This window comes from Lepidochelys kempii, chromosome 23, assembly GCF_965140285.1.
Source record: "Lepidochelys kempii isolate rLepKem1 chromosome 23, rLepKem1.hap1, whole genome shotgun sequence".
Lineage (NCBI taxonomy): Eukaryota > Metazoa > Chordata > Testudines > Cheloniidae > Lepidochelys > Lepidochelys kempii.
Window position 1 is genome coordinate 1,664,929 of NC_136402.1, and position 12,210 is coordinate 1,677,138.

Here is a 12,210-nt window from a genome sequence, read left to right on the forward strand (position 1 = left end):
ACTAAACCCACCCAGCAGGTTCCCTGCTGCAGCCTCCGTCCACATTGCTGGGCAGAGGTGTCACCTCCCCCTCCCCCTCCTGGCTCAGGTGACAGGCTCTCAGGTCTCCCATCCCCAGGGCACATTCCCAGGTCAACACTCCCCCCTCCCTGCTGCGTCACATCGTCACACACAGACATAACGGAGAGCAGAATTTTCCCCAGGAGCATATTCCTCCAGGCTGTCAACAACGGCGGCTGTGAATACCGGGCAACAAAGGAGAAAGAGGGAGTTGCATTGCAGGCTTTATTTAAAAGGATGACCAGTGGAGGTTGCCCTGACAGTAACTGAGTGACGGGCGCACACTCCAGTGAGAGACAGCGGCATGGTCAGATTCATCCCAGTGCAGAGAGCAAGCCCAAGTCCTGTCACCCCCACGTGAATGATCGCCACCCCATCTGAAGTCATATGCCAGTCGGATGGTAAAGCTATGGGAAAAGGTTTCTGTTTAAAAGGGAAGCTGTCGAGTTTGGGGCCTAGCACAAACATTCACCTCCAAATTCACCATTAAAGCTGTGGGATTTCAACACAACTCATTTCCCCCACCCCTCCCGAAACAGCCTGAACTGATAAGCCCCAAAATTGGACTTTGGAAAGATACTGTGAATTTTGAAATTTGGCTGGCAACAGATTTGTCTGCCCTGAAATTCCACCTGTTTGTAAATCACTCCCCCCCCCACCCCGCAATCTTCACAAAATCGAAAGATCCCCAAAGTTTCACACAATCTGCAAGATGCTTGGAATGGAATTGTAATCACAAGAGAGTCATAGAATCATAGAATATCAGGGTTGGAAGGGACCTCAGGAGGTCATCTAGTCCAACCCCCTGCTCAAAGCAGGACCAATCCCCAACTAAACCATCCCAGCCAGGGCTTTGTCACGCCTGACCTTGAAAACTTCTAAGGATGGAGATTCCCCCGCCACCCTAGGGAACCCATTCCAGTGCTTCACCACCCTCCTCGTGAAATAGTTTTCCCTAATATCCTACCTAGACTCCCCCACTGCAACTTGAGACCATTACTCCTTGTCCTGTCATCTGCCACCACTGAGAACAGTCCAGATCCATCCTCTCTGGAACCCCCTTTCAGGCAGTTGAAAGCAGCTATCAAATCCCCCCTCATTCTTCTCTTCTGCAGAGTGTGTGTGTGTGTGTGAGAGACTGAGCCCTGGTCTACCCCACACCGTTAGGTCGACATAAGGCAGCTTATGTCGGTCTCGTTATGTCAGCGTCCACACTACAGCCTGGTCCCACAGATGTAAGTGCCCTCCTACGCCCACAGACACGGCATCCTTTACATCAGCTGTCTTGTCAAGTTCATGGCAGGAGCAGTGAAATTGACAAGAAGGTCCCTCCCCTCCAACCCCGCTCCTCTGCAGAGCTGGGTGGCTGGACACTGCTTCCAGCTGGGAGCCGGGGTGAGAAGCCCAAGCGGCCCCTGCGGGAGCCGGGCAGCCTTGTGAGCTGTGAAATGGACAAGGCTGCCTGGCTCCCGGCGGGGAGTGGGCTGGGGGAGGCCGAGAAGCCCCAGGAGGCTTGCTCCTGCTCCTGACGGGGAACGGGGAGCAGAGCAGGGGAACAGCCCGTCGGCAGCCTGAGGGGCAGCTGGGCTCCTGGCAGGGAGCTGCCAGCAGAGCAGACAGACCGGGCTCTCAGCCCCCCCAGCCACTGCCCCTCTTAGGCGGGGGGAAGCGCCCCTGGTGAGGGTCGGGTGGACATGACCATGGCTGTAAGTCGGCCTACTATAGGTTGAGTTAGGAGTGTCGTGTAGATGTACCCTCAGAGACAGTGTCTCATAGGGGAGATCTCATTCCCTTGTGCAGCTGGAAAACAGCAGCCAGATTCCCCCAGGAGATTCACCCTCTTGGCTCCTTCTCCTGATGGGCGCAGTTCTCAACATGATACATGGCCAGGTCTTTCCTTCCCCATCACCAGATTTGGCCCTTTCCCTCCCTCCCCCAGGCTGCCCCGAGAAGTCCCATCTGTTTCCGCGGGGCGGCTAGCGCGGGACCAGGCAGATCTCGTAGCTGCGGGGCAGGGCGGCGAACCCGATCAGCTTCGGGGAGATGTCGATGTCTTTGGGCTCGACGGGGGAGCGGAAGCGGAAGTTTTGCAGGATGCTGGTGAGGAAGAGGAAGAGTTCCATGATAGCCAGCATCTCCCCGAAACAATACCGTTTCCCTAGGAGAGAAGACAGAGGAGGCATCATGGCCCGGCCAGAGGGTTTTGGCTCGTTTCTTTCCGACACAAACAATTTAGCGACATCGTGGTCACATTTCGCCGATAAAGGTGCCAGTGAAGAATTACCCCTTCCACTCTGTTTAATGATACTGAGCTCAGATGGACTGCGAGGACCCAGGAGAACAGAGAAATAACACGCTCGGGTCCCAGATTCTCTGGCCAGAAGGGCCTATTGGGATCATCTAGCCTGATCTCTGCCCAGCACACGCCATTCAGTTTCACCCAGTTACTCATGCAGTTTGCCCAGCAACTTGTGTTTAATTAAAGCATCTCTTCCGGAAAGGCAGCGAGCCTGGATCTGCAGCGTCCAAGCGATGGAGAACGGCCCCCCCGACTCCTGGGAAGCTGTTCCAGGGCTAATTCCCCCAGTGTTAAAAATTTGCCCTTTATTTCGAGTTGGAATTTATCACCAAGCTTCAGCTTTCGGTCTTTGGCTCCCATTCTGCCTTTGCTAGATTAGGGACCCCGCTGCTGTCAGAACCCAGTTCTCCTCCCAGGCGGTGCTGATAGACCGGGATCAAACCACCCCTTAACCTCCTCTCCACTCAGCTCCTGGAGTCTTTCTGTTTGGCAGCTTTTCCAGACCTCCAATGCTGCCTGCTGCTCTCCTCTGAACCCTTTCCAGTTTGTCAGCACCTTGTGTGAGGCGTGGATACCAGAACTGGACACGGTGTCCCAGTCCCGGTCTCACCAATGCTGCATTCAGAGGTAACGTCACCGGTCTACTCCTGGGCCATGTTCCCCATGGCTCCCTGGGCAGGAACACGCCCAATCGCACCATTGGGAGACTTGTATTCACTGGTGTGAGGAGCAAACGATCGAGCCAAAACGAGAAAAAGAACCAAGCTACTCCTGTGGGGTGGCCCACAGATGATAATGACCCCAGGTGTGTCTGTCGGCCTCACCCGAGTTCAGGGCACCATTGTGCTAGGCTCTGGACAGACCCACAGGGAGAGACAGTCCCTGCCCCAAAGAGCTCACAAGGTCCTGCTTCCCCATGGGACTTCAGTGCACACTGACCCCTGCGTGTGAGTGAACAGCCCCCTTGACCGCAATGGAGTGACATTGATTTACACCAGCTGAGGATCTTGCCCCACTGACTCCAATGGAGTGGCACTGATTTACACCGCCTGAGGATCTGGCCTCACAATTCTCTGTACACAAATTCAGCTCAGCAGGGTGAGATCTAGCAGCCGGGGGGCTGAGCCAGGCCTAGATCTCGCTGCTTGGGACGCTCGGAACCGAGCTCTGCTAAGGGATTCGTACCTATTGAGAAGGGCACGAAGGCGTCGTTCTTCTTAAACTGGCCGTCCCCATCCAGGAAATGGCTGGGGTCGAAGGTGTCGGGGCTGCTGAATTGCGAGGGGTCATACAGCACGGATCCCAGCACCGGGTACACCTCCGTCCCCTGGGGAAAGAGACGGTGACAAACAGCAACGATTAAACGCCGATAACCCACAGCACTGGATGCTGGGGCACAATTCAGGGTCGGTTTTTAGCCATTGGAGGAATTTGCAGCAAACGCAAATATTAAATTGCAGGAGCCTGGTCAGGCAAAAATCCAAAGTTCACATCTTGGCACGTGTCTCCCAATGCCCTCTGCTCCTCCCGGAACGGGGAAGGGAACCCAGGAGTCCAGACTCCCCGTTCTCACCACTGAACCAGGCTGCTCCTGCAGATTAATACTTAAAATTTAAGCTCTGTGGGGTGGTGTCTTTTGTGGCTATTTGTACAGCACCGAGCGCGGGGGGTTGGGGGGGTCCTGGTCCGTGACTGGGGCTCCTCGGCATGATGGGAATACAAAATGTAAATGTGAATAATACTGGGCCAGGTCCTCAGAGGCTGTGCCTATGCTCATGTACACCAGCCGCGGCGCTGGCCTATACACTATACCCAGCGTGAACCTCCTGGCTTTCCGCACCCACAGTGTGGATTTTAAGGTGGCACTGGAAGTCAGGCTCAGAGTATTTACCCACATCTATGAATGTTATTATTAGGTGTATTACGGTACCGCCCCAGACTCCCCAGCTGCCATCAGAGCCCCGTCGTGCTGGGCACTGGACAAAGGGAGCGATATTCCCTCTACCAAAGAGCTTTGGTGTAAATAGAAAAACGGTGGGGAACCATTAACACCATTCGTTAATTTAACATGTGGGGGAAACTGAGGCAGAGGGCGATACCCTAGATCACACGCCGAGTTAGTAGTCGAGCAGCGAATAGAAACAAGGTCTCCGGTGCCGTGCCCACTAGATCACACGACTTCCCAGAGGCAGCATCGGGCCTGGTCCACCGCCTTGTCTGTGGCACTGTGCCGGAATCCAGAGAGAGCGACAATGCTGAGCCCGACCCAGCCATGGGGCGGGGCGGGGGACAGACGCCCCAGGGGCCTACCTTGGGAAGAGTGTATCCCCGGAACTGGGTGTCCCGGGTCACCCGGCGCGCCAGGCCCATGGGGATGACGTCACAGAACCTCTGGAACTCGTGGATGACGGCGTTGGTGTAGGGCATCCGGATCCGGTCCTCCATGCTCGGGGCGCGGTTCCGCCCGATCACCCGGTCGATCTCCTCGTGGATCCTCTCTGCAGAGACGGCAGCACGGCTCAAAGGGGGGCCCTGTGCGAATCCGGATTGACCCCCGGGGAGCTGAGATCAGGATCCGGCCCTGCCCCCCCTGCAGGCAGGGAGTGACTCTGGATTGATGCCGGGTGAACAGAGCTCAGAATACAATCCCGGGCATTTCAGTTTGCCATAGCCACACTGACCCGGCATTCCCTGACCGTCGGCTTCCTTTCATTCACACAGGACCCTGCTCCCATGTCAAACTCGCTGCCGAGCTGTGACTGTCCGGCCCTATCCAGAGCTGGTGTAAATGGAGGAACCGCCGCTGCCCTCAGCAGAGCCTGGCTGATTTACACCGGCTGAGGATCTGGCCCTTTGTGTTTCCTTTGTCCCCCGTTTCCAGTTACCTTCGATCTCTGGGTGTTTCAGCAGCAGGAGGAATCCATAGCGCAGGGTGGTGCTGATGGTCTCCGTCCCAGCGAAGAACAAGGTGAGCGCCGTCAGAACAATGTTCTTCAGGGAAAACTCAGAGGAAGGATTTTGCTTTTCCTTTGAAAGACCAAAGGGGAAGAAAGGGACTTTTGAGAGAACTCTGGGGATGTGACTGAGGGCGCAGTACAAAAATGGAGCAAAAGACAATCCCTGCTCCTAGGCGCTTACAGTCTCAGAGGAGGGCTCTCCATCCCCATGTACAGGTGGGGAAAGTGATTTGACTAAGGCCACATGGTGGGTCAGAGCCCAGATCTCCTGAGTTCCAGCCTGGTTCCTTCTCCCAAGCCTGTTGTTCCTAGCTATCTATGGGGCTCCATTTCTCTGCCCCAGAGGGTTTGAGGCCTGAACCGACCCCATTACAAGTTGAACCCCTGGTTATAATCAGGCCGTTTGGTCTCTCAGGCCTGATGCTGACCCCACTAGGCCATCCCTTCCGGCTACTGCCGGTACCTGCTGCATTTTGACCAGGAAGCAGTCGATGAAATCCCGAGGAGCGCTGGGGTCCAGGGTCTCCTGGTTCGCCTTCACCTTCCTCTTGATGAACTTTTCCAGCCCTGCCAGCTCCTTGAACGCTTTGTGCTGGGGGCCGGGCAGGTAGCGCATGGTGTCCGAGAACATCTCGTAGAGCTGGGGGGCACAGAGAGCAAAGACCCCACTGAATATGGGGTGGGTTGAGAGCTGATCTGTCCATCCCCGGACACACCCCTCTGTCTGTTCAACTCTGCCCATTCCCACTGTCCATCCCCCGACATTCCCCTTTATCTATTTCACACCCATCACTGCAGATCCCAGGTTTTCCTCTTCGCTGCCCCCCCAGCATTCTCGCATCTCCCTCCGCTCCCCTAGCTAACCAGCACGCCCCCCCCCGCTCCCCGGGGCAGGCAGGTCTCGGTGCCGTGGGACGTGGCCTGGGCCCCCCCTCCTGCCTCCTGTACCTGCCCCCAGGCCGTGGCGGTGAAGCGGAAGCTCTCGGTGATCATGTAGAGCAGGGAGAGGAACTCCTTGTCCTCGTAGTCGAACCGGTCCCCGAAGACCACGGAGCTGATGATGTTGGAGACCGTGCGGCTCAGGAAGTAGGTGGGGTCAAAGGGCAAACCTAGGGGGGTACAGCCAGCGTTGGGTGGGGCACAGGTGAGCCGGGGGGCTGTGCCACGGACCGTCTCCCCTCCACGGATCCCACAGCCTGCCGAGTCACTCCCGTCCCGCCGCCTGCCGTCTTCACACGTGTCAGTGGGGGAACGGTCCTGCTATGGTGGGGAACTTTTCTGGCACACGTGCTGCCCCGGGGGAATGGGCTGGCCACAGGATCCGGGTTCCCGCTCCCACTTCTTTCACCCTCCCACGCAGCAGAGTCCTCGTAACCCCGACAGGGCTGGGCCCCGGATTCTGGGGGGGCTGCACCCTGACTCTGATCGTGGTCACTTCGGAGAGGGGCCAGGGTGTCCCCACTGCGGGGTCCTCGCTCCGCACCAGCCGCTTCCCCGACCCACGGAGCCGTGCATTACGTTCAAACCAAATACAAACCGAATTCAACACCTGGAAAGAGCTCACGCGCCGGCCGGCTGTGGGATGTGAGACCCGTTCACCGCCTTTTCCTCTCCTATCCCGGCCCTGGCCCCGTGGCTCCCCCTCGGCATGGCTGCTCCAGCTCCCCAGCTCTGCCTTTCCCCTTAGCTCTGCCCTCCTCTGGTTCAGACAGCTCCCGCTCACACGGAGGATGGACTCCTGGGCTCTTGACTCCCTCATTGGCTGGCCTGCCCCGTCAATCAGGCTGACCTTGAGCAGTGGCCTCTCCCCACTGGCCCGGGGGACTGTCAGTCTCAGGATCTTGATTTCTCATTGGACCTACCCCTTTATTTTTGTACCAGGAGAGAGCCACCAAAAAATGCACTGCGTGCCAGTGGGGGGGGCCGATGGTGCCCCGGCACCTGGCTGAAGGGTACCTGGAGGCCCAGCCCCACGGCACCGTGCAGAGGCAGCGAGGTGGCGTGGGGGAGAATGAGCCCAGCCCCTCACCCGCTTCCCCGTCACCCAGAACACAGCGGATCCCAGAGCAACCCCAAGCCGCGTGCGGTTTACGGGAGTGTCCACGAGAGATCAGCCCACCGATGTGCAAGCCTTAAACACGCAGTTACAAAGTTCTTCATTCGATAGCCACAAACACTTTTTCTGCCTCGCACTGAGATTCGTTTGCTGGCCCAGTTGTTTACCTGGGTGTTCCCCTTCCCTGCCAGACACGCAGGCAGCTTTACACATGTCCTGACACCTCAAATACACCGTCTATGTAATACATCCTATAGTGGGGTCCTGCGAATCGGGGCAGAGCAGGGAGTTGAGCCCATGCCTCCTAGGCGAGAACCCCACTCGCTGGCCTGCGGGGTGAGCACTTCCCCGCTCTGTGACTCAGTTTCCCCACCTGCACAATGGGCGTTATGACACTGACCATCTTTACAAAGGTCCACAGGTAAGAACCTCGGCTGGTGTAAACTGGTGTCAAGGTCAACGGAGTGATGACAATTCACAGCAGCTGGGGGTTTGGCCCCACTGACTGTCACGGAGCTATGGGCAGTTCGCACCAGCTGGGGGTCTGGCCCCATTGACTGTCACGGAGCTATGGGGGGTTCGCACCAGCTGGGGGTCTGGCCCCCGACTCACGTGGCCCCGGCACCGGAGGAACAGGACACTGACCAACCTTTCGTGCCCCGCAAGGCTTCCAGCAGGAAACGAGTCTCCTCCAGGATCCGCTCCTCGATGCCTCGCTTCCCCACCCCGAAGTTCCTCAGCGTGGTGATGGAGAATCGGCGCAGCTGCTTCGCTCTCTCCCCGTTGCTGAAGGCCACTCCTGGGGGGAAGGAAGCAGACCATGGTGCAGGGGGCCCAGGCGGGGTACTGCCAACGGCGGCACAATGCAATCAACCACGAGGGGACGCTAACGAGAACCCGTTCCCCAGGCCGGTCCTGCCCCGAGTTGGCCTGCGGATTTATTTTATTCGCTGTATCGTGGGGGCAGCTGGCGGCCGGGACCCCACGGCATTAGGTGCTGAACAAACATAGAACACCAAGAGCCAGTTCGCGCCCTGGGGGGGGATGGTGCAGAATTTCCTGGAAACCCCGTGTCCCTTGCTCCCCCCGTCCCCCTCCCCCACCGCACTTTCATATGTCTCTGCGGTCTCCACTTTTTCATTTTTTATCCCCTCGTTCCTTAACTTCCAGGCGGGTTTCTCTGGAAACAAATGGAAACAACACCAAATGAAATAGAGAAGGGGAGGGAATTTTATTGATTTCCCCCCCAAAGGAGAGCTTTTGCCCCTAAAAAATTGCCTTTGGACCCGCTCTACAGTTGGGCAACTGAGCTGAGACGCTTCCCTTGCGCGGCCTGGCGAAGCGGAGCGGTGGATCCGTCTCCCAGGACGTAACAGGAGGGAGGCTGCTCCCTGCATCGATCGGTGGTTGCATAAAGCCAGGAACTATTTCCGGGATTGCGGGGAACGGCCCAGCCAGCCCCCTGCTCTGCCCTGCCCCAGGTTTTGGGCACGTCCCCCGATGGAGCAGGTCGGGACGAAGTGACTCTGCCCCGGCCAGGAGCTGCCCTCTCTGTGCCCCCCAGCTGGCTCCCCTCCCACGGACCGTAGCCACGGAAGATCCAGTCGAAGGTGGCTTGTTTCCCGCGCCCGCCGAAGTCCTCGGCCTGGTCCAGCAGGGCCTCCTTCAACGCCTGGTAGCCGCACAGCACCACCACCCGCCGGGGGCCCAGGTGGAGGGTGTAGACGGGGCCGTAGCGCTCGCTGATCTGCCAAGGACACGGAGATGCCATGAGACGCGGGGACAGAGCGTTGGGGACACGCAGAGAAGCTCCCTGCCCCTCCTCGCCCCCCACAGAGCAACCCCAAGCCCCAGGCTTCACCTCTCCCCCCTCCTATACACCAACCCCTCCCCATCCACCCACCATCCCCTCCCCTTCTACAACCCCGTCCCATCCCATCACCTTTCCCTTCCCACGCCCCCCCACCCCATGATCCCCCTCTCCTCACACCCCTAACCCTTGCCCCTCCCCCCCACAGCCTGCCCTTCCTCCCTGCCCCACCTCTGCCCCCCCCCACTATCCCCTGCGCTTCCCCCCTGCACAGGTCCCCCTCTCCATGCAGCGATACCCGGGGTCAAGCTTGTCACCGAGAATTAATAAAAGTTCCTAAAGACTGAGCAGGTCGGAGGCTCTGAGGTAGGGTTGCCAATTTTGGTTGGACGCATTCCTACAGATTTCATCACATGGCATAATCTTTAATGAAAGATTAATCTTTAATTCCTGGAGACTCTGGGCCAATCCTGGGGGGTTGGCCACATTATCTGTGGCGCTGTTGAGGGCTCAGGCCGCCCGGGTGCCCCGGGGACGTCCCGGGAAAAGCCCACCTACCTTCATGAGCGACTTGCGCATGTTGCTGAGGTCGACCTGCAGCAGGTTCCCGAGGAGGGGCAGCGGGGTGGGCCCCGGGGGCATTTCCCCCCGGCCCTGCAGTTGCCGCCAGGTGGAGAGGAGCAGGAGGCAGGAGAGGCAGATGACCAGGAACAGGCTGATGGCTCCCAGGGGATCCATGGCTGGCTGGGAGCCTCCCCCGCTCCGCTGCCCTTCTCCCGTGGTCCAGCGCTGCGGGCGGTTATATAGCCGGCCAGCAGGGACCCTGGCATCGGTGCCTCTCTTGCGTAAGCCACTTGTGCAACTGAGGCCTGGCTTCCCTCCAACCCCGGGGTAGGGCTGGTAGAATGAGGGATTCAGGATTCCCGGGGCACAGAGGCTGGAGCAAGGTCAGTTTGTTTGTCTGTCCTCCCACCGGGCCACCCCCAGTTTACAGCAGGGAAGTTTTTCCAGTGGTTACCAGATGTGCCCGTTCCTTTGGGGTACGCTGTGGGGGGGAGGTTCTGTAATTCTGTTAACATACTGCTTGTGTCACTTGTGTGTTCCTATGGAGCGCCCCTCCGTCCTTCTGCAAGTCCCCTCCCAATGGAGCTATCCTGCAGGACCTCGGTTCCCCCGGACCGCGTCAATCAGCCCTCTCAAGCTGACCCCCTTCTATGTCCCTGTACTCAATGGGCTGGATCAAGCACCGCTTTTAGCTGATCCCCTCCCTTATATGCCGCAGGTTTAACACGTCCCTGTCCTCACTTTCACGTCACAATTGTACTGGCCGTAACCCACCTGATGAGCAAACCCACAGGATTTTTGGCACTACAGGGATCTTCAGCTTCGGTACAAGGAGCGCTGCTGCAGAGTAAATGGGGGAAGCTAAAAACCCAAAAAAGTAAAGTTCAGAGAGAGAGAGGGAAGCAACCAGCTTAACCATAAAAGTTATTCATTGAATAATAGTGATAACTACACAAGGAGGGCTAAACCAACATAACAGTTACATTATGAAAGGTTAATACCTGAGGTAGAAAAGAAAACAGAGAAAGAGAAGAGAGAGGGGGATCTCACCCACTCCATGGAGCTTGAACAGGTCGGGGTTCCCAGTTGATGGAGGTAGCTCAGGGTCCTGAGTGCTGGAGACAGGCAGAGCCCCCACCACGATCACTCAGGAGATGGAATCCCAGTGCAGCTGAGACAGAGTTTGGGTCCATGCGTCAGAACGCTTACAGGAACATGGGTCGGGGTTTTTGTAGAGAAACAACAATGGTTCAAGGGAGAACACTAGATAAGTTTATAGGTAAACAGATGACTCAAGGGTTTTCTTTAGGCTAGACAATAGGAGCTGATCACTCTTGGCTCTGGGTGGTGTTTTCTTGCAGGGAGCTCACAATGCAACTGGGCTGCTTCAGTATTTTGGATACCAATAAAGGATTTATTACTCGAATTGGTCTGATAACTGCTGAGCTGGGTGTGTGCAGGTGTGGGTTCATTAACATCTGGAGCAGAGATCCCCCAGGATGCAGTGCTTTCCAGCTTTTCTGGTCCCAGAGTTCAGTGCAGTTCTCTGCTCTCCATTCTGTATGCAAATTGAGATGTCTCCTTGTCCCATCTTTCAGATGAGGCATGGGGAGTTGTCTCTGTTTTCCGTTCAGTATGCTAATGGAGATCTCTTAATCTTGTCACCCTTGTCAGGAGGGGTCAAGGTGTGTCTCCCATCTGCCCTTCATTGCTCTCTGCAAGTTTTTTCTCTGATGGGTTTTGGTTTAAGGAGAGGCTGGGGGGGGGGGGTGTCTTTCATGAGTCAGACAGGCTGGATACTGCACCCTGGTTCCCCAAGAACACAGAGCTGACTGGTATCATAGTTGACTAAACATCGGTGCGGGGGGGGGGGTTATTGGATACCTGAGGCTGGAAAAGTTTCAGCCGAAGACATTGGACTGGAAGGAGCCTCCTGACCCAGTCCCTGGTGTAAGGGGTTAAGAAGCTCAAGTAACCTGGTTGGCACCTGACCAAAGGAACCAATGGAGACAAAAGATACTTTCAAATCTTGCGGGGGAGAGGCTTTATTTGGGTTCTTTGTTTGTGTGTTTGTTTGCTCTTGGGACTAAGAGGGACTGGAAATGAATCCATGTTCTCCAAATCTTTCTAAACAAGTCTCTCATGTTTCAAACTTGTAAGTAACAGCCAGGCAAGGTGGATTAGTTTATCTTTGTTTTCTCACCTTGTGAATTTTCCCTTTGCTAGAGGGAGGTTTATCCCTGTTTTGTTGTAACTTTGAGACTAAAGTGAGAGGGGGTTCCCCTGGGCTCTTTGAATTTTCTGCCACTCTGTAAGATTAACTACCAGGCCAAGTTTACAGAGGGGATTCTTTTACCTTTTTCTCTTTAAATAAAATCCTTCTTTTTAGGAACTGGAGTGATTTTTCCATTGTTCCAAGACCCAGGGGGTTGGGTCTGATCATTTTGTAACCAGTTGGTTAGGG

The 12,210-nt window shown here is 56.6% G+C and overlaps 1 protein-coding gene across 1 annotated transcript; it reads right to left on the minus strand.

Moving 5' to 3' along the window:
- Window positions 1-271: 271 nt before the first annotated feature.
- Window positions 272-10,034, minus strand: LOC140901969 (cytochrome P450 2A13). The gene is made up of 9 exons (XM_073321479.2): window positions 9,741-10,034; window positions 8,957-9,119; window positions 8,022-8,171; window positions 6,265-6,425; window positions 5,780-5,956; window positions 5,245-5,386; window positions 4,670-4,857; window positions 3,545-3,686; window positions 272-2,218 (listed from the first exon to the last, which is right to left on the minus strand). The coding sequence occupies exons 1-9, from the start codon at window positions 9,918-9,920 to the stop codon at window positions 2,037-2,039; spliced, it is 1,485 nt and encodes a 494-aa protein (XP_073177580.1). The 5' UTR covers window positions 9,921-10,034; the 3' UTR covers window positions 272-2,036.
- Between the last annotated feature and the right edge of the window lie 2,176 nt (window positions 10,035-12,210).

Excerpts from the sequence above, each read along its gene's own strand:
- LOC140901969 (XM_073321479.2), bottom strand. The coding sequence starts at position 9,920 with ATGGATCCCCTGGGAGCCATCAGCCTGTTCCTGGTCATCTGCCTCTCC. Across the intron at positions 8,172-8,956 it reads CTGGATCTTCCGTGGCTACG|GAGTGGCCTTCAGCAACGGG; the intron begins GTCCGTGGGAGG and ends CCTTCCCCCCAG. Across the intron at positions 4,858-5,244 it reads GAAACACCCAGAGATCGAAG|AGAGGATCCACGAGGAGATC; the intron begins GTAACTGGAAAC and ends CCGTCTCTGCAG.